Here is a 25,293-nt window from a genome sequence, read left to right on the forward strand (position 1 = left end):
GAGTGATAGATTTAAAGTAATTTCTTTTTATGGTCTCTCTCACCTGCTGCATTGCATATTTTGGCATTTGAGGGCTGGGGGAGATGCCCATCACATCCCTCAGAAGGGCACTCAGTGTTGCCTCATTACTCTCTTACTCTCTCCTGTTCTGCCCTCCCAAGCCCATCTTCCTGGGAAAGGAAATTCCAGAGGAGAGGGTCGGGTGCGTGTACGATCCTCACACCTGGCTCCGGGTTACCATGCATAACCCATCTCTGAAACTGAGAGGCTTGGCTATTTTTTGGCATGATTTTTGCACTGCACCCACAGCGATGCAGTCTTTGGGGACTGAGATAGGTGTTTTGTTTGCTTTGCCATATCACTAAATCTTGTTTCAGATTCGTCATGGGATTTTTATTTTCCTGTGGTTGCTCGATCTCTCTTCTTTAGCTTATAGCCTTTTCCACAGCTTTCCTTTAATACCAATGTGATCTCCTTTTTGCTTTGAATTTATCAGTTCATCCAGTAACAACTATGGGTTTCTCTCTCTTTAGTAGGGTGGGGTTTTTTCCCTCTGAGAGAGTTTTTGTTCCTTTTGGCTGCACAATAAAATCCTTTGATTCTGTGTGACAAACAGGAACGCACGTTTCCTTTCTAGTGGAGATTAAAGACACCCGGCTACGCCAGTGATTACGTCTTGAGTAGAGAGTGGGAGAAGGCCTGTCTCATTGACTTTACCACCTTCACAAGATAGTATGTCAGCTGAATTAGCTGTACGGCATGATTTTCAGCAGTAACAGCATGCAATAAGCCTCCTCATGGACTTCTATTCCGAGATACACAAATCATGCGTTCTTTCTGTTGCCAGCTATGTCTACGTTACGGTTTTATGGATCTAATGTAGGGTAGACATATCTGAGATAGCTTTAAGCTTATCTGCTCAAGAGCTGCCTTCTGGACGTTACAGCGGGGAGCTTTGTGCTAGCTGAAAAATCGGCCCCAAAACTGAGGCTGATAGATCTATAATTAGCCAAGGCTTAGCTGGGGCAGTGACTTCAGTGCAGACAGCACTGGGAGTTCCCCAAGTCTGAAAAACAAGGTAAAAAGCTCCTTTCTCTTCCTTAGCGTGAGAAAAATACATGCATTTGAATGTTGAGGAAACCTTAAACTTCCCTTTAAAAGGGAAAACATAAGAATTAATTGTAGCTATTGGTATTGGTATTTGTAAGTATGAGGTATTGATCTTTCTCCTTCTCCCCGTCTCCCAACAGAGTGGTTGGGGTTTATTTTTGTTTATTCTTAAAAAAAAAAATTCCAAAAGAATCCACGTCTGGAAAATTTTAGCCTGAAACTGGGTATTTTGAACCAGGTTAACGGCTGGGTTAGGATGAAAATGCTCGTACATCTTTGATTACAGCAGCTGCTGCCCTCCTCGCTCTTCGTGTGTGTTTCCACTGGCCTCCCTCACTGCCGTTTCTCAAGATGGTTTATGCTGCCCCGTGTCAAGCTCTGTGCAGAGGAATGTGATGATTATGCTTGGCTCGGGACACACTTTGTTGGAGAAGTTTTTCTTATGAGTACAAAATATGTTTAAAGCATTATGATGATGATTATGATCCTTGACAAAAATAGCCTAGACAAAGCATAAACACTGGATCCAAAAATCTATTTAAAAATTAGCTAGCCTGTTCACGAACCATTTCTTACCTCACCCAGCAGCTATTTATGAGAGCATTTTATATTGTTTCTAATTTTAAACAATTAATAGGGAGCACTAGCAGTCGAATACTCATTTATTAGATAGTTATCCCCTCCGGTTTTTCTACACATCTTGTTGCTGTCAAATATCTTTGTACCCAGCCAAAAAATGACATGTTGAAACAAGAAGTGTGTATTTAATGCAATGCATAGAAAAACCGTGACGTTCGGCCCCGGCTTTTATGTTTTATTGGAAAGCCCATGAAATACATTAGCTGGACAAAGAAGTGAGTTTGCTCGTGAAGAGGGTGGTGGGTTTTAAGTAAAATTCTTAATGCGTGGCTCAGTCGCAGGCTTTTTTCCTGCTTGTTATTGACGTAATTGCCTGTCAGTCTCATCTGATAGTAGAATTGCTGGGGGCATGGTGTCTTGGATCGTGTGGCAAAAACTGCTAGCTATTGACTTATGTGCATGTGTGCCTCTGCTCTCCGCTGAATTAAATGTCAGATATACTCAAGTGTGTGGGTGGGTGGGGGAAATGTGATTTGGTTCTCTCTGGTTGCCTTGTCAAGAAGTACACTAATACAGCTAATGGAGATCCTCGAGCTGGGGAGGAGAAGGGCATTCACTTGACAGCCACCATCCAAACAGTCAAAAAAGATCGCTTCATACAGTGGTGGAGGCCATGCGGATTTAAAAAGAAACTTCTCCAAAGGCGAGGAATACTAAAGAATGTTTTGAAATTGCAGCTTGCAGTTTACAGTCTCCCTTTTTGCCTGGCATTGCAGATGGTTTATAAAACAAAAGGAAGGAGGTTTATACCTGTGGAATTTCTAACCTTTAACAATGGTATTGTTAGGTACTGATTTTGTTCTGATATGGTTGCCACTGGAGGAGAAACTTGCTTTCTTTATCCCTACTGCAATAAAAAGTGTCTGTTTTCACTGCACTGTCTTTCACAGCACTTGTGTCTCTGGTTTTTGCTGTGTTCAGTGTAGTGCTGGCATTTCCACGTGGTCCTCTGGAAAATATGAAGTGAGTTTTCTGAATTAAAGTATCTAATGCCACAAAAATACAGGAAAGAAGATTTTAAGTAAGTGTCAGTGAATCTTCAACCCTCAAATCATCAAGTCAAATCTTGCATCACATCCTCCCAGAGAAAAAACAGCTGGCCCTGTTGGATTAAGAGGCGTGTTCATTTTGTGGTCAGCATCTACAACACTGCTCTGTGGTCCCCAATATACGCTCTCAGTGGAGGTGCTCACTCCTGCAGAGGGGCAACAGAACCATCGCAAATGCAACTTCTTGGGAGATTTGGTTGTGCCTTCCGGTGAAGATAATGATTGTGGGGGGCATTTTTTTGTTTTTTAATAACATTTTTATATTACTGATTTTTTAACTGAGAAAGAGTTTTCTGCATCTCAAGCTAACAGCTCTCTGGTGAACCAGGTGAACCTTTAATTATTTAGGCATAATAGTAGGTTTTTGTTTTTAATTTTCTTTTGAATTTCTACCAGGTGAATAACTACTAATGTTGTTGATAGGCACACCGATTTTTGCTTCTTCTAAGTAGTATCTCTCTGAATGAGTTCCTTATCTTTAAGTTTTTCTGTGAGTTTCGTTCCAGCTCCCTCCTCAGCCATTATAAGCAGATATTTTTATTGTCCATTTTTGTGTCTAAGAATTTGTGAAGCAAAATTGCTTCAACTGACCTGATGTTATTATTACAAAGAACTTACTGGATCGTCTAATGCAAATAAAATAAATCAGATGCTGCAGTGACCCAGATATGCATTATTTATTTATGGGAATAAATATATTTAGCATTTATTTACGCTGTTCTTCAATTTCAATTGCTGTAAACTTTCACTTACTCTGAACTCTGCTGGGAAAATAGCATTATTGCCACCATTCTGCAGGTTAGGAGATCTTGGCAGGAAAACTTAAGTAACTGCTCTAGGCTATGTAACATATATAATTATCAGAACTAGGATTAGATATTAGGAGTCTCCACTCCCAGCGTTGTGTGCAGATGTCTTGCTCCAGACTGATAAAATCTATGGATAACAAAGACTGAGGAGGTAAGTAATGATAAGCACAGGATGATCACACAAAGTGATTTGGTCATTTGATCATTTAGGGTATATTAAGTGTTTAAGTCTAGCCAGAAGCACAGGAGGAGACAGGACATGTTGGCCTGCCCTGCAGAGGAGCCACACTGTGGAGAGCTCAGGTGTCACAGGGTGAACTGTTCCTGTCGGAGCTTCCAGTGAGGAAGCCTAACAAAAAGGAGGAGAGGGGCCTGTGTGAAGCAATATTCAGCTTTAAAAGTAGAGAAGTAATGGATAGATTTTGCAGGTAGACTTTCTCCTCCTGGTCTTCAGGGTTCATATTTGGTCACACATCAGGTGCAGAAGAGAGCCACAGAAATGATCTGCAGACTTCTGAAAAAACTGCAAGACAGAGCTGTTGGAAACATTTTCCTGCTATCAGAAGATTTGAATGATGATTTTCTTCTTATGTGGCATTTCGTTATTTGTGTGTTCTTGCTTGTTGCTGGAGAGATTGGGCAGATGGTGTTTCCTCAGGTCAGAGGGGTTGGTCTCTCCTCCACCTGCTTGTAGTTGTCATAACTCTCTCATTTGTGTTTTAGACTAATGTTTACTACAACACCCCTCTCTTCTCCTGACGTTTAGCTGGGAAAAGGGAAGAAACAGTGCTCTCCTAAAGCAGAGGAGGCATAGCAGGAGCTTGCCCTGGTGATTATAGAGTACAATCGCTGTGCTGAGACCTTATTCCTAACGCTGCTTTGGTTTTCATTTTTCAGGCAAGCTCTCGCGTTCCCTTTGAGAAGAAGCTGCCCTCCATCGCGATGTCACGGCACCACAGCCGGTTTGAAAGAGATTATCGGGCCGGGTGGGATCGCCGGGACTGGAGCTCCAACGGCAACCACGTCAACAGCACCAACTGCAGCAGCGCCCCGAGCACCAACAGCAACAACCGCCCCGGGCTGCTGCCCCTGCCCATCGTCCCCTCCCGGCTCCCCACCCCGGCAACTGCCGCTTGTACCACTGTCAACAGCGATGTCATCACGAGCCTAGTAGCCAACTCTTCTCCAGCTTCAACTACCAAAGTAAGAATTTAGCTTTTCTTTCCGGGGTCGATGTGTTGAAGGGGTGTTAAAAACGGAGCTTCATCTATCCCTTTGCAAAATCTTTGTTCATGGTACAGCCAAGAGAAGGAAGAATAAATTTCTGTGGGCGATCTATTTTTTTTTTATTCTTTTGTGTGTTGTGCATACACTCCACTAGGTCATTCTTGCTCCAAGACTGAGAGTTCCCATGCTCCTGAGAGGCCCAAGCAGAGAAAATGCTTCTTTCCTTTCAACACTGCCGACATTTGGGCTTTCTGTTGCTTTCCCTGGAACCTGTGGTTCCCACTTTGGCTTTTTGGAATGCTCTTGTCTGTTGACCGAGGTGGAGCTGTGGTTGGCAACAAGTGGATGTGGTTTTCATCCACAGGGAGTGGAAAGTGACCAAAGGGCATAATTTTGGCTGAATGGTGTTTTTTCTTCTCTTTAGTTGGTACTTTCCTGTAAGGTTTTCAAAGCCTGGTTCTTAGTGCAGATTGGAGTCCAGCAGCGGGACTGCTATAACCAGGCGCTCCCATTTGTGCAGAAATGCACACTAAGGAGTAAGAAAATGATAAGCGGCAAAGAATTGAAATCACTAGTAAACCATTGGGCTTTTTTGTTCTAATATATAATTGGAGGGAAGAAGTTGAGTTTTCCTTGTTTTTTTAAACATTTAGCTCTTAAATCTGCAAAGTACAAGTTGTTATTCCAGCAGAAAGTTGGGGGTTCTTTCTGCATGCAAATTCAGGTAGAACAGCTGGGGAATAGAAAACCCTGGCAAATTGTAAAGGTGACCACAGCATTAGCAAAGTGAGCCAGAAGCACTGCTGGTTTTCTTTTTATGATATTTAACATTTTCTTTCAACTTGGTTTCATTTTAATAACTGCAAGTGCCAAATACAGCAGATGCAGACAGGGGGAAAGGAGACAATAAAGTTATTTAAAGTAAGCCAAGAGCAAGCTGAAATTTTACTGCAGTACCATTATTATATTGATTTTTTTCACACTGTAGAAAAACAAGGTCAATGCTGCAGAAGGAAACATTAGGCCGAAGTTTACAGTGGGATTGGTTTTAAAAATTTTCCATGGCATCTTCAGATTATTTTCATTTGAAAGAAGCGAATCAGATTCTGATCAAAACATATTTAGAGTTCTCCAGATGCTATCCACAGATAGATGCATTTCAATCATGCTTTGTCTGGAGAAGATTGAGGCAATTTTGGAGCCAAAGCAGTCATTTCATTTATCATGACCTTTGTTCCTGGGTCTACTTAGAGTCCAACAATTGTCTGGGGCTGATCAGCCCTTCTCCCAGATGTTCCCAACCATTTTAAAGCATAGCAGTGCCAGTAAACCATGTGTTTATTTGGGGAGAGGAGGCAGGAACAGCAAGTTAAATGGCTTTTGATCATATGTTCAATGTGAACTGTCTTCTAAATTACCTTATTAGACAATTTTCTGATGACTTTCATTAGTTAGAATGTTTTGGCATGAATAGATCAAAAGCAATAAATAGACAAGAATGGAGGTAACATGGGACACTTTTTGCTCTGAGAACTGTTAATCAGCTGTGTAATATCCCATAAAATAAATGTGTAAAAATGCATACGGTCTTTGCCCCAGCCTTTTCTTTTGAGAATCAGCTGAACAGCTCTAAAAATTCAAAACTGCATGTACTAAGGAGGAGAAAACTTTGAAACAGAGAAGTGAGGTAGATAGGATGAACAAAGATGTAAAGGTATGGTGCCTAGCAAGCTTCCAACTAATGATGTGGAACGATGTCAGGAAAAAACATCAGGTGCTCATACATACTCATGTTCACCCCGCCTGACTCCGTCTCTCTCCTTCATACACAGCAGAAAGATGCTTGTGGTTCACAGTGTAACCAGCCAGTGCCTTCCCCTTCTAGAAACCAGCTAATGGTTAGGCATAAAAAATTAAATCCGTATAATGAGAAAATCACTAGTCAGAAGGATAGCGCGGTTGCTTGATTTATTTTAAAAAAACAGGAATGTGCTGAGTTGCCTTGAGCTGTGGAGAGGTCACAGTCTATTCTCTGCAGCCTTTTTGTGAGCATGTTTATGGGATACCAGCTCATGGGGGGCAGGTGTCATCTTAAGCTGAATTTCTTAGTTCTTTTCTGCGGTCAGGAGCAGGATATCTGATTGCTTAGCTGCTCTTCTGCAGTCTGAACCTTCCCCAACATCATGGCAGATGTCATTAGACCCAGTGGCAAGAGGGTGCCCCACACAAGAGGTGACATAGTGAATAAAGAAAGTAGTCATAGTGTTATGGAGCAAGAATATTGAGAACCTGATTCTCCTTGTGTGATAGTTCAAGGATATGGGTACAACCTCCAGGCTCAGGACACAGAGGACTGTCTGTGTCATCCAGTTACCAGTTTTGACTTCAGAGTATCTTCCTGAGCTGGTGTGAAGATCTCAAAGTGCAGAGGCCAACCTTCCACCTCCCTTTGTGTTCCTACTAATTAATTATCTTCCCAGGCAAATTTTTTTTTTGTAAACCATTTAATCTGTCTTTACACTTTTGGTCCTTGATTCCTCTGGTTTCCTGCTCTTCACCAGTTTTAGTAGCCTCCAGATAAGTGTGTATCTTTTGGATCCCTGCCATACTTCGTTTGCCTCTGAAAATACAGGTACTAAAACTATATGCATCCTTTCAGCATCAGACTCGCCATTCCCTTGCATGGTGATAAAACTGCTCCCTTCCTCTGTTCCCATGTCTGCACAGCTCCAGGCCTTTTGGCCAAAGTGCTAAGTCAATAGTTGTTAAAAATACATATACATGCCATCATCCTCCATTACATGTTTTCAGAGTCATAATCTTGTCAAAGACTGAAGTCTGTTTGACAAGGTCTGTCTTCTGGATATGTGTATTGGCAGACATGGGCCATATTCCTGTCCTTCGGCTCCCAATTAACGGAATCCTAAAGCGACAAATTCAAAATGGAGGAAAAGCCTTCTTTTCTCTCTGACATGTAATTGGACTGTGAAACTTGCTGTGTTGGTGATGGAATTGGTCATGGAATTCATAGATAAATGGTTTTAAGGACCACTAGACTGTCTAATCTGGCTGAACCATTTGGTCTTTAAATTATTATGTAAATGTATGTAAGATTAAAGACTTCACCCTGAGTTATGTGATATGCACAGAAAAAGCATTGGAAGGGAGAGAAAAAATTGATCAAATTAACTGTTGGAGAGAGGTGAAATCGTCTTCAGAGGGGAGCTTAAGATATATAACACCAACTATGAGGGGGCTGGGTTTGGTCTATGTTTTTATGCTTCTGGAAGAGCTTTTTACATCTTTCTGTGGAGGGCTTTAGAAGGATTTTATTGCTAATTATTAATGTGTAGGAGAACTTTAGAACTAATTATACTTTGCAGACCTTTGAAATTTATTCTCAAAGCATACCTGTAACCTTCTTACCACAGATGCTTTGGTACAAATCACACTTAGTGGATCTGCCACATTTAAGTGGTTACGGATGTTTGGTCTGAGTTATTTAAACAAAAAAGCTTTATTTTCCTGAGCTCTATTTTTTGCTGAACAAAATGACGATGATACTTTGCACTGCTGCAACCCATTTCATCGGAGGCTGCCGGGAGACATCAGAAAAGCGATTTAAACCTCAACATCCTGTAAGAATGTTTAATGTTGCACTCCCAGTATACCGGCAGGGAAGCTGAGGCACTCAGAGGTAGGGATTATTGTTTTTTCTGCTCATTCTGTGCCACTGTAAGCAAAGTTCCAGCTCTTTGACTCAATTTGGCTTTTCTTCCCTGGTGCTGTAGCCAAAGCTTTGGGCCACAGACCAGCACCCAGAGTCAGCACAGTCTGAAGGGACGAGTCCTTCGCCGAAGATACTTCCTCAACCCCTTGAATGCCTGAAGGAGTCGATAGGAGAGTGCAATTCCTGTCATTAAACTGATGTATTCGGATCAATTTGTCACACTCTGAGCCCAGTCATGTGTGATGATTGAGCTCAGGTTTGGGTTTGTGTGCGGTGGAATTTTGGGGTTTTTTTCCTGCAGTGAAGTTATTTGTTGGTAGAAGGAAGCTATCAAAGAAATCCATATAAGACTGCAGCACTGCTTAAGATATTGGCAACAAAACAGTCTAAAATTCATTTAAGGATGCTGCACACCATTCCAGCTATGTTTTCTGTTCATCTCAGCAGCACCTTCATTCTTTGTTGCTTTTCCGAATTACTTTGTGAGTTACTTGTACAATTTTCTCCATCAAAGCTCCTATATCACAGGTTCAATTTAGAAGTGTTGTCATGGGCTGTAATTTGAAATTTTATTACCAAGAGATTTTTTGGTTATAGAACATTTACTTTTATCATCTCTATATTATTTTTAAATGCCTGAAAAGATTGATACATCAACAGAATCTGTGCAACGCCAGGCGAGATCTGATTTTTTTTTTTCAACCTTAATTTTAAAACCCCTTTGCTTGGAACATAAATTGATTCTTAAGCCTCCACACACTTAATGATTTGTTATTCTCAAGGTTAAACCTATGACAAATTTTATAAAAATGCCAGTCTTCAGTTTTGATAAGATTTTCCCTAGTCGAGCTCAGGGATAACTATATAGTCTTAAGTCTTTAAATAGCATAACTGAGATGTGATCCTGGCCTCCTGTACTTAACAGTACTCCCGCGGCATTTAAGACTTGTGTGTTGCTGCTCCTGTAGTTGTGATCCCACTGTGGTTAACCACGGTTATGGTGTGGGAGAGAAGACAGAGATGGTAAAGCATTTGTTAACCTCTCTGGGAAGCCAGGCAAGGATCGCAGGGGAAAAAATCGCCCCCACTGTCTTTGTCTCCGCGCATCGCTGCAACTAAATAGCGTTAAAAAAGTGCGTGGGGAGGGAAGAAAATTCTGATGTTAAAGGAAAAGCAAGTCAGTATGGCTGAGGAACGCATGGTAAAAAGGAATAAAGTGGAGCAGCATGGAAGTGAAATGTTACATGCTTCTTTCCTTTAAGGTCCAAAAAAATTTAGTTCCCTCAACAGCAGTCTGTCATATGCAGATGATTTGCTGTACGTTGCAGAATTTGTGTTGTCTCTTCTCTTTCTCTCGCTTCTGAGGTGATGATTTGCTAAGCTGGTGTATGGCTTCCACAAATATTTAAAATATTGATTAAGCAGAGGAAGAATAAACACGAATTGTTTTTCAAGTTGCGCCTTATGTTGTACATGACTAATTACATACAACAATTTGCTCTGCAACGGTAACTGAAATTTATGTACTCTTTTTATTATAAAACATAAGAGGCTTGCATAAAGAGAGAGATTATAAATATTGGAATACAACAGTTGCTAGAAAACAGTGAAAACATGCAGTGATGAAGCATATAGGATTTGCTCTTCCAGCTTCTCTGTGCTAAGCTACTCTTCCACTCCCCTGAGGGTTTGTATTGATAGTTGGCATATTTTTGTCACTATTTCAGATAGTAGCCGGTCAATTCTTTGATCTGGACAGGATGTAGCAGTCCAGCCCCAGTGCAACAGTGGCAAAAGCTGTGTTAAAGATCCTCCTGATCCTTTTGGCAAATTACTGGGATGATAAGTGAGGCTTCAGTTGCTGGATGTCAAATAGTGCAGCTGATTTTTTTCCAGGAGCATATTTTTACCTGTGGATAATTTTTTAAAATACAGCAATGTACAGTTTCATTGGATTATAGAATCATAGAATCTTCTAGGTTGGAATGTTTAAGATCATTGAGTCCAACCATTAACCTAGCACTGCCAAGTCCACCACTGAACCATGTCCCTCTGCACCACATCTACCTATCTTTTAAATACCTCCAGGGATGATGACTCAACCACTTCCCTGGGCAACCTGTTCCAGTGCAGTGGAGAAACTTTTCACCCTTTCAGTGAAGAAGTTTTTCCTAATATCCATCCTAAACCTCCCCTGGAGCAACTTGAGGCCATTTCCTCAGTTCTATCACCTGTTACTTGGGAGACGAGACCGACCCCCACCTCACTACAACCTCCTTTTGGGTAATTGTAGAAAGCGATAAGGTCTCCCCTCAGCCTCCTTTTCTCCAGGCTGAACAACCCCAGCTCCCTCAGCCTCTCCTCATAAGACTTACTCTCCAGACCCCTCATCAGCTTCGTTGCCCTTCTCTGGACACGCTCCAGAGCCTGTTACCACTTATGCAGAGACTTCTGGTGTATATGAAGCTCTAATTATGGCAGAATATTATATGAATGTATAGGAATTTAGAGCAATGCCCAGAGTATGTAACACTCGACGGTTTGTAACAGAAGAGAAAGACAGGTTTTCCCTGGCACCCGAATCACATTCTCCTGGTTCTCTAGGTTTGAAAGTTCAATAAATTTTGCACAATCTAACTTTTGGGGTGACATACCATTTAACCGGAGCGCAGCTTCCAGACTGTGCCTTCTGTAAGGAGTCTGCAAGCAAGGAAAGACAGCTGAAGTGTGTGATGTTGGCACTGACGTGTCATCACACCAGCCCAGCTTGGCTGGAACCAGCACAGTTCACTACAAAAAAAAATCTCTATAGCATCCTCCTGGTATCCCCAAATAATTTTGAGAGTTGCTGTTGCGGAATGGACATAGCTTGTACCAGGAACGAGAGGAGGAAACACAGAGATTTGATTGTTGACTAGGAAACTTTCTTTTTACTTATCAAAAATTGACCAAAAATCTCTGTAAATTGAACTTAGCAATGATCTCTGCTGAAGTAATCATATTAAGCTACTATGAAAGCATCACAACTACTGGGGTGTAATTGTGCCCCCAAGGGACAATAGAGCAAAGTGAGATCAGTGGTGGGTTCCAAAACTGGTGTGTTGAAGGCCTTGAAGTAGAGGAACCAGTTTTTCCCTTTGAACAAACTGGAGAGATGCTTTGGGCAGTTTTCAGGCTCCTCTGTGAAGGCTATTCTTAATGATCTGTGGCCCTAGAGAGAACTTAGTTTCTGCTGATGATCTGTCACTTCCTCTTACCATCTAATTTTAGTGTTTTTTCTCAGATGTATTTTTACGTATTTTTCATAGTGTAGAAATTGGAACATATAAAATGTGCTTTTAGTTTGTCAACTTTTGCGGATACTTTATTGGACTGAAATTGGTCTGAAAGCCCTGGCATGCTAATTAATCTGTAAAGTCATAAAAAGCTGCTTGGATTTTTTGACTTGCAATGTGTTTATCATCTGTTGAAAGAGCTAAGAGGTCTGGCCAGTTTCTAGGCCCAGTTCCATTTGAAGATGAAAGGCAGCATTTTTGAAGCACTAATTGACATAGCCAAGTACTTACAAGGTCACAAACATGACAGCTTTGGATAAAGAAAAAGGAATATTTATAGGCTTTGGCACTTTGATCAAAAAGTATCTTGACTTCCAAAAAGGATAAATATCAGTAATAACAGTAACCTAAACAAAGTGTGCGTTGGCCAGGATTTAAGTGCTTGATTCTTTGAAATGATTTAGAGTTCTTTTTATTTTCTTACTTCTTTCTCATCATTACTTTGTTTTCACGTGTATTAGTTGCAGATTATCCATTAAAAATTCAGCAGGATATATCCTTCTGCCATTTGGGAGGCATGGGTGTTTCATTAGAAAATTTGTCCCAGCCTCCTGTCAGGCTAAAAAAGCCTCCCTGAGAGCTTTCTTGCCTATGATTTGCTGTTGATTTCTAGAGGTTTTATTTTCAAGAAGCGGTACTTGTAAAGGAGGGCAGGTTATCTGAGTTGTAGATGCATAAAATCCTAAGGTTGGTTGCTGTCATTTAGGAACGTATTCCTATTGTCACCATCAAACGTAGCTACTAAAAGAATTTTACAAGGAATCACTTTGCAGTTTCCTATTCTTTTTGCTGTCAATGCCTAACTTTGCCAGATAGGCCCTGGAAATTATTTTCAAGAAAGCTGATCATTTCTCAACTAGGTAATTTCTGATTTTGGCGTTGCATGAAGAGGTTAATGGCAAAGAAATCATATAGGGAGGGAATGAGTGGATTAAGGTATACATTGGGTACGGAGTAGCCCAATGCGAACAGTTTGTAGAAGGCTGCAGAAGCGGTTGGGCGGGATGTATCCATACCGTTTTTGTTGTAAGTAACAGGAAAACAGTGGTCATTTTTAAAAACACAATTTAAATGCTTATGAGAAGGAAAATAAATTGTTTGTGAAACAGATAATATTTTCTTGATGTCATTGGTTTCCTCAAATTGCTGATTGATTTGCAGTTTTCAATTTACAACTTGCTTGCAAAACAGATGAACCAAATGAATAAAAAGAGAGAACGAAATAGAAGTGAGCCAAGCTTCACCTCTCCCTGTGATTTCTATGGGCCTTGAGTTCCTGCTCGATACAACAGTTGTCGGTGTGATAGACATAAAAATAAATTTGGCCCTGGGAGTGATAAACAGTGCATTAAACTCTGCTCTCTGGCTCCTTGTACTGCTGAACATTGCACCTGCAAACGCCGGACACCGGCTGGTGCGCTCTGGGCATACCAGGAAGCTCGGATCAGCCAGAGCCGACACTCCAAATTGACATTAAAGCAGCACCACCGCCCTGTCTACAGTCCTGAAAATCCTCTTGAAAAAGTGCCCAGACCTTTAAGAGGAGCACAAAGATCTTGTGACTCAATGGCATGAAGGGTAGGCAGCCTGTGCTGTTTCAAGGGAGGGTTACTTTGTCAGTGCTGCAGAAGTAGTGCCAGGACTCACGTTACACCAGGGATGCTGAACTCCTCTCCATCCTGTCGGAACGACACACACAAGGTGCAGATATCTTCTGCATAAATGGAAATGCGGTGACTCACCATCTTGTGAGTGGGCACAACACAGGCTTATTGTCAGTGCCTGACAGAGCACTGCAGGGGAGACCAGGAAAGGAATTCCTCACCCTTTTTCCTGACTCCAGTTTCACTCTCTAGAAGCAGCTCCGTCAGAGACTTATAATCGACCATTACTTTTCAAGGTAGCGTGTAGAAGAAGGATAAACTTGCAGCTACCCAAGTTATTTTGTTGGGTTTTCTCTTGGAATTTAAAGCATTACTAAACGTCCAAGTGTTGGTTAGCTGCTCTAGCACTCTGTTCATGGATGAAATGGGTGCTTTTCGGGAAGCAAAATGCAAATTTTACTTTGCTTTGGAGGAATTCTATTCTGAATTCTCCCAAAAGTCAGTCTGCCTCTTCTGTTTTCGGTTGTTCTCTGCTCCTGTCAAGCTGAAATATATGTGGTTGTTACCCACTACAATTTAGCGTCACCAAACTGGCTCACTTTGAAAAACAAAGCTTGTAGAAGTTCTGAAGAGAAATATATGCTGTCTGTAAAGTGGTGCTTGTGTGTAAAGTGATATGCACCCACTGTATAAATAATAACTAGTAATAAATTCTTCATATCATAGCGTTATTTCTTACTGTTTATGATCCCGGTTCTCTTATGGTAATCCTGAAACAAAGCACTGAGAAGTATGTGAATAATATTTACTACTGCTAAGTTGTTGCACAAACATGTCAAGAAAGGCTGTGTAATTTGAATGTTTAAGATTATATACTGTTTATATGATAATATTATATATAATTAAAGTTATCCTTTTATCCCAAAGGAACTCAAAGTGTTACGCAAAGGCCACGCATTCAAAACCACTGAAGTAATGCCTCAAGGTACACTTGTCAGCCAGCAAGTGGAACACTCCTAAAGAGCAATGCTGAGCATGATTTGACCATGTGTTCCCTTGCAAATCCATGTTCTTTTTCAGAACTGCCAGTATTTCTAAGAGGAGCTGTGTTGTACAAGACCCTGCAGTGCCCCCAGAAGGATCCAGTTGTTCATCAGTGACAACCTCCTCTTGGCACAGGAATTGCTCAACCAGCGTATGAGAGCCAAGCAGGCATGGCTGGAAGCCATCCTGCCTGAACAGGGAAGTCCTGGAGAACCACAGAATGGTTGAGGTTGGAAGGGACCTCTGGTGGTCATCTGGTTGGCAAGGGACATGAAGAACTGTAAAAGGGGGCCTGTAAATATATTGGCAGGAAAAGGAAAATGGGGGCTTGGTGCTCAGTGGGCTAAGCAATGTAGTCCCAAACGGATGTAGGAGAAGCAGAGATACTCATGCCTCCTTTGCCTTCGTCTTTACTGCTCTCAGAGTCTCTCAGGTCCCTCAGCCTAGCAGTAGTCTGTGCGAGTGAAGTATGGCCCATGGTAGAGGACAAGCATGGGGACAGGGACAGAGGACAAGGAAAGGACTTACAGACCAGTTAACTGGACATACACAAGTCCATGGGACCAGAGGATACACCAAGGGATACTGAGTGAGACAGATGAGCTGATGCCATTTGGAAGTCACTTATTGTCATCCTTGAAAGGCCATGATGATCAAGGAAGGTCCCTGGTGACAAGAGAAGACAATGCTCATGGCCATCGTGAAAGAGAGCAAGAGGGACCCAGGGAACTAGGAGCTCGTCAGCCCAGCCTGAATGTCTAGGAGGATTGTATAGCAAATTTTGCTCAAAGTTATTTCCAGGTAGACAAAGGACCACAAGGTGACTGGAGCAGCCAAGGGCAAATCATACCAGACCAACCTGATGGCCTGCCATGATGAGACGACTGGGTTGGTGGGCAAGGGAGACCCTTGTGTGGGTTCACTACAAGATAGGTGGAAGACTGGCAGGACCACCAGGCTCAGGGAGAGTAGATGGCAACCGTTCAAAGTCCCACTGGCAGTAGGATGAGTGGTCAATATCAGGGCTGATGATATTTAATATTTAATAATTAACATTGCAATGAATACACAAATAAGAAACTGAGGGGAGCAATAAATATGCTAGAGGGTAGTGCTACCCTTCAAAAGGATCAAGATGAGCTGGAAAAATGGCCCTAGTACCTTCATGAAGCTCAGCAAAGGCAAATGTGAAGTCTTGTACCTGGGAAGAAATAATCCCAGGCAGCTGTACAGGCTGAGCAGCAATGGGTAGAAAGCAGCTTCGCAGAAAAGGACCTGCAGGTCCTCATGGAGACCAAGTTGAAAATGACTGGCGGTAGCAGTGAAGGTCAACCAAATGCTGGGATGTATTAGCAAGAGAGCAGTGACCAGTTTGAGCAAAGTGCTCATTCTCCTCTGTCACTTCTGTGACTACCTCTCGAGTACCATGTCCAATTTTGGGATCCCAAGCATAAGACAGACACTGACATACTGGAATGAGTGCAGTGGAGGTCCGCCAAGATAAATTGAGGACTGGAGCACAAGACATAAAAGGAGAAGCTGAGAGCTGGATCTGTTGAGCCTGGTGAAGAGAAGGCTCAGGGTGAGTTTGATTCCTCTTTATGCCAGTCTAATGGGACAGTATAAAGAAAAGAACCAGATTCTTCTGAGAAGTGCCCTGTGAAAGGCGAAGCAGCAATGAGCACAAGTTGTAGCAAGAGAGATTCTGATTACGTATAATGAAAAAAAATAATTCTTAGTGCGGGGTCCAAAACTGGAGCAAAGACCCACAACAGCTGCAGAATCTCCACCATTGGAAACACTGCAAGGTCAGCTGGACGTGACCAGGAGCACGCTGATCTAACATCAAAGTTTGCCTTGTTTTGAGCAGGAGTGGACCAAGTGATCTGCAGAGGTCCCTTCCAACCGCAAGCATTCTGTGGTACGATCCTGACATCATCCTAGAATTTAATCACTGCTTCAATATGCTTCACAAGGCAGAGGTGTTGTCGGTTTGCTTTAAAACAATACCCAGAATCCTCATTGGCCAGTAAATGCCAGAACTTTGGCTTTATTTTAGGTCTTCTGAGCCTAACTCCTATCTTGGCATAGTCATCACAGTTTTGTTTTTGAACAGCTTGTTTCCTTTACAATTTCTGCCTCATGCTGGGTTGGAGTAAGACTGAATAATTTATCTTCCTTTTCCTCAAAAGCTGAGCAATAGTTATACCCCACGTGGATTTGAGACATTATTCTCTTTCTAAGCTTCCATTAATTATCTTTATCATCCCTGCTTTTAAAGGTCTAGCATTTATCTTTGCAAGGTTCTTCAAGCTGGATTATAGAGGAAAATTTGAGTGTATTAATTTCGTTCTCACTCATGAGGTTTTAAACTCCATTTCATAAATATTTTTTTCACTGCTCTCAATAATTCTTCTGGTAGTTTTCCTGTGACCAAAGTGTCTGGTGTGTAGAACTGATGTTTTTTATACACATGCATAATTATCTCAGAACGTGCTGCTTTGATTAAGACATACACACGTATACAGTTTTTGAAGATGGGGATCACAGACACTTTGGTTGCCACATACAAAGCTGCCATTCACCTTGTTTTCTCAGCCTACTTAGAAATATATACTGCTTTACAATAACGTTTAGTTCTGGAGCAGAGCAGGATGATGCTAGTTCAAGTTTTTTTAGATGTTATCTAATCTATGGATTGTACAGCCATTTCAAGTTTTCAGTACATCCATCTTGATTTGCATCTTCATGTTATGTAGATAATTCCTGAGTTTTCCTGTAAGTTGCCGTTGTTTCCGTCACTGCTTTGTAAAGGGTCAGGGCAGCAAAAGCCCAGTGTCAGTGCTCTGTAAAGATTGGAGCATGCTCTTTCATACAGTGAACCGAGTGGGAGAGGACCCTTTTAAAATAACCAGAAGTAAAGGAGTAAAGCAATACACCTATAAATTCATCCAGACAGACCCAAGCTGACCACTTCACTTTGTGTTGCTTCTCTCTTCCTTGTGGGCCACGTTGCTCCTCGTGTCTTCACTTTGTGTTGCTCCTCTCTTCCTTGTGGGCCACGTTGCTCCTCGTGTCGGGTGATTGTCCCATACAATAGGAGCCTGTGGTGGAGGAGGATATGCTGAGGGCTGGCTTTCTCGACCTGGAGAAGAGAAGGCTGAGGAGAATGCGATTACTCTCTTCAGCTTCCTAGTGCGTGGTTATGGAGAAGACGCTGCCAGAGTCTTCTCAGGGGTGAACGACGGGACAAAAGGCTATGAACAATGGGTTGTTATGGATGCCCCACCCCTGGAAGTGTTCAAGGCCAGGTTGGATGGGGCTTTGAGCAACCTGATCTAGTGGGAGGTGTCCTTGCCCGTGCCAGGGGGGTGGAACTAGATGATCTTTAAGGTCCTTTCCAACTCTAACCATTCTATGATTCTATGGAGAAGACACTTCTAGGGTCTTCTCAGAGAGGCACAAAGGGCAATGCACACAAAAGTCAGCAAAGATAATCCTGGTTAAAAAGAAAAAAAAAAATTGCTCACAGTGCACAAACAGTGGCACAGGTGCCCAGAGATATTGTTGCATACCCTGGAGTTATCCAAAACTCACATGGACAAAGCCTTGAGCAATCCAATGTAGTGTTAGCCTGCTCTGAGCAGGGGATGTACCTGGTGGCTTTCAAAAGCCCCTTCCAATGAAACCAGTCTGGTTATTTTCTGGTAGTGAAAGCCTGCAAAGAGTTGTGGAGAGGAATCTTTGAGAAAAGTCAGTCTAGACTCTCTTGAAAAGTTTCCCTCAGAGAACAGAGGAGGCACCTGCCATACAGAGGTAATTATGGAAGTCACCTTGACCTTGGCAAGAAGTCTGCAAAGCCAGTCTTGCTTGCCTAGCCTCTTGGCAAGGAAGCAGATTTCCTCGGCCACAAAGACCTTTTGAGTCATTCTTTTCATGTGGAACAAAGAAGGTGGTTCAAAAACAGAGATAAGGCAATTGCAGCAGTTGTTGAGTCTTTTTGTATCCAACTCTTTGAACCAGGAGATTAAACAAAACTTAAGCAGTGCTGCAAAGTTCATGGACCAATATATGCTTTCATTCATTTATCATTTTGCCTTTCTACTTCACTCTCGACACTGTTGTCCTTCTCCCCCATTTTCCATTAGACACTTGATTTAAAATCTTCTGACGCTTCCCACAGCGTATCTGGCTGCACGGGAAGCGCCATAGGTTGCTGGCAACCACCATTGAATCATGGGTAAGAAATGAAACAGATTCAGCGCTTACCATAACTATTTTGACCTTCTGTTGTTTTGGCAAATAGAAGACCTCGGTAGAAATAAAGCTGTCTGGAAAATAAAACTTGAGGAAAAAAAAACAGAAGAATAAGGAAGGGAATCATGAAAATGCACAGAGATTTTAAATTTGGTCAGATACTTCTTTTTTGTGTGTCTGTGTTCCAGCCAGCTCTGCTCACAATACAGCCGCATTTGGCTGGGTCTACGCTAGTAGATTAAGCGGTGCCAGGGCACGGGCCCAAGAGCTGGAACTTGACCATCTATACCATTAAATTGTTAGCACAGGCTTCGCCTTGCGTTCGGCCTCGGCCAGCTAGTGCTGTCATAAACAATTCCCAGGCATGGCTTGGGGATTAGCAAGGGCCAGCAGCCGTTCCCAGTCGGCAGTTTGGATATAGCCACCTTGTTTTGGAGGGTAAAAGTATATAATCCCGTGAACGTGTCCAGGCCATGTCATTTGGCCTCAGAGCTGTATAACAGGTCCTGGCCCTGTTTAGTTTTCTAGTTACTGGGATGCCTTTGTGTTTGAGGCAAGTGTAATTGGTTTTACTTGACTCCACAGTTTCATACTTGACCGAGTTGTATATGAACAATGAGGAGCACGAGCACATCTCCACTTTGTCTGTTCTTTCAGCCAATGTACCTGTGCTCTAGTTTGCTGTCGTCTGTCCCTATTGTAAATTGTCTCCAAAATAGAACGGTTGGTGAATCCACTTTCCCATTATCAATAGAAATATATGGTCTAAGAGAGTCTAGAAGTGTGTCTTCTAGGGGGTTGTTTCAGCTGTTTTTCAGAAATCTTTGTCATGGTTTTGTACATGGGGAACCAATTGCTGACAAATTCAGTTCCTGTATGAGAATGAAGAATATGTTCTGCAGATGTTCCTGGTACCAGGGAATGATTTTTATCTTTTCTGTTGGATCTGTGAATAAGAGAATGTGTTAGATATTGGATGGATGCTGGCATACGGCTAGTATGAAAGATCACATTAACCATTAAATGTTGAAGTAGAAATGCCTCTTGCTACCTGCACAATTGATTTTTCACTTAGTAGACTGTCTATTCTCTTCCTTTCTCACCACAGCATTAAATAGAAAATAATACTGCTTTCTGCCAATGAAGGCCAAATAAACCTGTGATAGTTTCCAGGACTGGGAAAATTCCAAGAGTATGGTTATATCCTTTTGTCTTGCCCTGTTTTCATCTCACACTTCCATTTCCATCTGCCTGAAATATAATTATGCACACATCCTGATTATTTGGAGATATATTATGAATGCCTTTTATTAACAGAAGTTGCCTGTTTACATGAGCTGAGAGCTCCGAACTGCCTTGTTGGTGCATCCTTCTAGCTCTGCAAGAGGAGACACCTGAGGTTTTGCTTTGCCTTCAGCATTTCAGTCATCATATGAACTGAAATTAGTGTTCCCACAAGTGGCTCTCACAGACCCCACACACCCTCTTGCACAGGCCACAGCCTGTGCAAACAAAACTAAAGTAGCATCGTTCATGTGGGGGGGTGGGGGGTGGATTTGGCCTTGATTTTCAGTCATTGCTGACAAATCTGGAGACTTTTCAGTGTCAGATATTTTACCTGAAGTATTTATCGCAGGGTATGTCCACTGGTCCATTTATGATGGCACCTGGACAGAAATCCATGAGCGTATGTTGGGTTTGGGATACTCCCCCTCAGAAGAGGCTATAGAAACAAAGCTTGATGCGTCTCACCTGCGATGTTATTTCTGGAGGAGCTCTGGTGACTCACTTTCTTCATCCCATCAACCATAAAATCCGCCAAATCTACCATACCTTTGTAGAGGAACAGTTTACAAGTCTATTTGATGAAGAGCTTAGGGGTTAATAGTGGGGTGTTTTGCCAGTCAGGTTCAGTCAAATGTAAGGCTGTTAACACCGGGTAGCTGTTCAGTGCCCTTGGAAATGAGCTTCTGTTTCTCAGCTCTTTTCCCTTTGTATTTCTGCTTCATTGTGTTTAGTGCCCTGGCTGTTCGCTTTTCCTTTGGAGGTGAGTGTTCCTGGACAGAATCAAAGTACATAGATGGAGCAATGTGCAAATGTGCGTACCGCTGCTGAAGCTCTTTTACAAGAGCTAGACTGCTTGGAGAAAGAAAGCAATGTAGTTGCAGGAAGCGAATCTAAATAAGCTCCCACTCCACCTTTTTCAATTTACTGGAGGAAATATCTTTCTTCATATCATTTGACTTTTTGATTGTTAGATCAAATTGAGCCAGTTGGAATGAGCCTCAGTCATCAGAACAGAAGTCCTGAAAACCTCTGTTTAGCTGCTCTCTGGTCTCGGTGCAATTGCTTTGCTTAAATTTGCTGTAATAACCTTTTAAGAGTCGTGTACCCATTCTTCACTGAGGACCCTGCTGTGCATTGTGATTATGTTATCTGTTGCCTCCCTGAATGTTTAACGTGATCAAAGTGTTGTGTTGTGGGGCTTGGTTTTGGGGGGGAGGTTTTGTCTAGGTCTGTTATTCCCCCCACTTCTACAAGCTTTTACTTTCAAAATGTAAACTTGCATTGCTTGTTATCTATTACTCGCTGGGTGTCAGTCCTCCTTTTCTTCTTTTTCTCCACCTCACACCCCCCCCCCCCCTTTCCTCTTTAAAGTATCTGCTTAGTAAAGTATTGAACAAGCATGCTGAGTAGCTCTGATAATTAGGTAATTTGAATTCGGCGATGGATGTTAGATGTTAAGTCGTGGGCTGGAGGCTGGTTGTGTTGGAAGGCAATGTGTTCTGTCGCTGGGTAGGAGCGAGTTGAAATGCCCTTTATATCAGCGCCGCTCGCCAGCGAGCCCAGGGTACAGCGCGGAACATAAATGCGATTGCATGGCCTCGTTCGCCCTCTTTCTCAGGGAAAGCGGCAGATGTTGACAGTGAATATAGTGAAGTGCAAACGGGTAAAATAATGAACTGAAGTGGTAGCTTAATGGAATTATTAATGGGATTTGTGTTCAAATAGTGAACAAGGATTGATTTTTATTAACATAGGTTTTACACATGTAAACTTATGCAAAAGATTATACTTTTCCTTCTCCAGCAGAGTGTTTATAGACTATGCTGTATGCGCAGGGTTCTCCGAACTTCTTTAAATATTGCCCTTTCTCCCACTTATCTCACGGTGCTTCTCAGTGTGTAGCACTCCATATAAATCTGTATAATACACCCAGAGATTTAACTGAACAGCGAGGCAACCTTGAAATTAAAACTGAAGTAGTAGGTGTTCAGTGGGAGTTTGGTGTTTGCTTGTTCATTCTCACCAGAATAAAAGGTGGGAACATGACGGAGAGCTCAAAATGCTAAAGTGCAGCTCTCTGCGAGCTGCGAGGCCTCTGCTAGAAGTGGCTTTATACCTACAAGGTGGTGGTGGATGTCATAATTATGAGCTGACATTTAAAGAAATGTCAGAAGCATTCAAACAAACCCCTACTCGGCTTCCACCCATGTATCTTTTTGTGTCCCCAGTCCTGCCATCTGTTATCCCAAGGACTCTGGTTTTGATTACCTTTTTGTTTGCTTATCTGATAAATGTTTTGTTTATCCTCTATGCCTGGCCTGTGCTTCCAGAGATTGTTTGCAAGCCCCTTGCCCTCTTTGTACGTGGATTTCTCCTAAAGAACTATTTACCACCATGATGCTGGCAAAAACTAATCCTCTGATTATGGCTGGGCTGTGAGTATTTCTGAATGCATCTGTGTTTAGAAGCAGACTTTGCCAAATACCTGTTCGGAGTGTGTGTACAGAAACACGTATGGTATTACTCGATGTTGTTACCTGTCACCTACTTACTTGCTTCTTGTGTTACTGTCTTCACACATCGTTTTCTTGTTATTTTTGGATGTGAGCTCCTTAGGGCAGGGACCATGCCATTCCTGGCATTGGGGAAGTTCTTTGTCCCATTTAATAGATTTTTATTGCTACATGTCTTTTGAAAATCAAAGAGAAATGCTATGCTGGCTTTCTGCCCTGGTGGGGAAAGGTCTGTGTGAAGTTCATTGGTGACTATTAACAAAGACTTCTTCCAAAGCAGCAGCCATACTTTACTGGTATTAATGATAATGTTAAAGAGTGTTTTATGCTGCTAATGCTGGCTCAGCCCATAAAAGATAAGAACAGTCATAGGAGGCGAGACTCTGCATTCCCAGAGCTCGATAGTCTGCCTGCAGTGGGAGATTTGCATTGCAAGTATGCTATATGGGTACTTCCCGGGTAGGCACTTCCCGCAGCCTGCAGCTTGGGGATTTCTTTAACCACATGTATCTTTATCTGTCAACCGTCTAGTAAAACACAAAGTAGATGCTTGTCTTCAAGCGTGCAAGTAGCCCCATTGACCTCAGGATGGGTATTTTCACACCATTTAGTATGTTTTTAATTGTTTAGATGCATTGAGACTTTCCTATGGAGAGATATCCCAGGCAGGTAGCTGCTGGTGAGCGAAACAAGAGGAGCTGGAGTGTGCTTGGGTCTGCCTGGTCATTAAGCGCTGTTCTTATTAGGGAGAATGAGTTCTTCAGAAACATCAGGATCTGGAGGCATGCATAAGAGGGACAGGACTTCTCTCATGTCCATTCATCTTGCATTACCTGGCCCAAAAGACCAAGTAATTTCCAGCTGGGCAGAGGAGGGAAAGCCCACTGAGCAAGCCTTGATTTCCTGCTTGGAAGCCATAGTTAGATGCTTACCTAAATACTGGCATTTTAACAACCATAAATGTGCATGTAAATTAGGGCTGGTGATTCTAGAGTCAGATGGATGCAAGGTCAAGGTCAGATGCATTGTGTTGTAGCAAGACTAATCTCTGATGGCTGTTAGTGCTTTCTATTTCAAAAAAAATTGCTGACCATGTGATTTTTTATTGTAGAATCACGTTAGTCCTGGGGTAGAAAATATTGGGTAAAATATATTGTACCATAATTCATATTAATAGAAATTCAATAATGGCAACCTGTCATCCGCAGAGATTAGAAATGAGTCCAAATGTTGTGCTATAAAAACATTAAAAAGGCATTATGAATTAGAATCTATTGCACAATGTTTTGCTCGTTATAAATAATGGAGGGAAAAACTAGTCCTTGGAAGTTTTTGGATTGTCCATTTTGAGAGAAGCCAGCAATTACTTTCTAGAGCTGACTGTGCACCATTGATCTGACTTATGGATTTCATAAATGCAGTGGTCTGCTAATTTAATAAACTTGCTCAATCTGTTTTTAAACAGAGTACAGAACTTTGAAAAATGATTTCCTTTCAAACTAAAATTAACTCTTATGGCTTTTAAACATTAGATTGTGATATTTGCTTCCAGTTTTTCATTAAACTACCTTCTGGTTTCACATTTTTCCTGGGATGAGCTAGACGCTTGCAGCTCATGTTTTATTATATTAAATACTCATATTTCACTTATGCTAATTTGGCATCGAGCTATGAATTGGAGTTCTTAGGCAAACCTTTATTTGGTTCTACATTGTCAATAAAGTTTACAGTTGCTTAAAAAGTTTACCACTGCCAAAAGCTTAGATATAATTGTTCAGTAAACCAGGACTTGTCATATACTGGACAGAATATTGATACGCTAGATGTGATATCTTGTCTAAGTAGTTTGTATGTGAGGCTGCAAATTTTTGGGAAAAAACTCACAATGTTTTCAATAAATTTCCAGCAAGCTGATTAAAGGGAGAATTCCTTCTCAAATTCATGTGTACTCTCAAACATGAGGTGTGATTATTTCTGTCTCTAGTCTATTTTATCTCTTGTAGCCACACTAAGTCATAAAACAGTTCAAGGTGCTCTTGAAATCTGGTTGCTTTTGTGAACCTAAAACATACCTGTTGGACTTTTAAGTATAATGAGGTCAAATAGATGGATGGCAAATTCTTTCAAATGAGTTTCAGCATTTGGTGATATCATATCCATTATGTCCAGGGAATCTTGTAATCTGAATTTTTTCCCCTCCCTCTGGAAAAATACCTACTCTGTTCAACATATAGTGTAACTAGAGACCAAATTCTTCCATGTCAAAGAAATTCTGAACTTTATACAGTACAGATCCATCCTTCCTTCCCTAAGCCAATCTATGCAAAATGTATTGTATCATGAATTAGCATTGACAGGGTAGCTGAAGGATCTTTGGTCAGATGCCAGGTTTAATTCATTTGTTATCAAGACCAAGCAACAAATGTGACAGTGACAGTAATAATTATCTTCTTCTGTAAAGAAATGCAGTACAAGCGTACGCATTTTGGTTAAAGGGGAGATAAGGAAGAATAAGGCAATTATACCTATCATACACTTTTGACCTGTGTTTCTATTGGTCGTGACAAGCTTAGAAGGTATGATGGTGCATCCTGGCAAAGGAACACCTAAATTCAAATAAACCAACTTTCAACTGCTACCATATTTGTACTGCGGACTGATAAATTGCTTTTTCATAAATCAAGTCCGT

General features: G+C 41.7%; 1 protein-coding gene across 1 annotated transcript in view; it reads left to right on the forward strand.

The window, feature by feature from the left end:
- The first annotated feature begins 4,549 nt into the window (after positions 1 to 4,549).
- KLHL29 (kelch like family member 29) overlaps positions 4,550 to 25,293 on the forward strand; it is a 244,924-nt gene continuing 224,180 nt past the window's right edge. Inside the window, exon 1 of the mRNA XM_074153745.1 lies at positions 4,550 to 4,810. Within this exon, the coding sequence (XP_074009846.1) occupies positions 4,550 to 4,810 (261 nt within the window). The remainder of the gene's footprint in view (positions 4,811 to 25,293) is intronic.

Source organism: Numenius arquata, chromosome 9, assembly GCF_964106895.1.
Source record: "Numenius arquata chromosome 9, bNumArq3.hap1.1, whole genome shotgun sequence".
Taxonomy (NCBI): Eukaryota; Metazoa; Chordata; class Aves; order Charadriiformes; family Scolopacidae; genus Numenius; species Numenius arquata.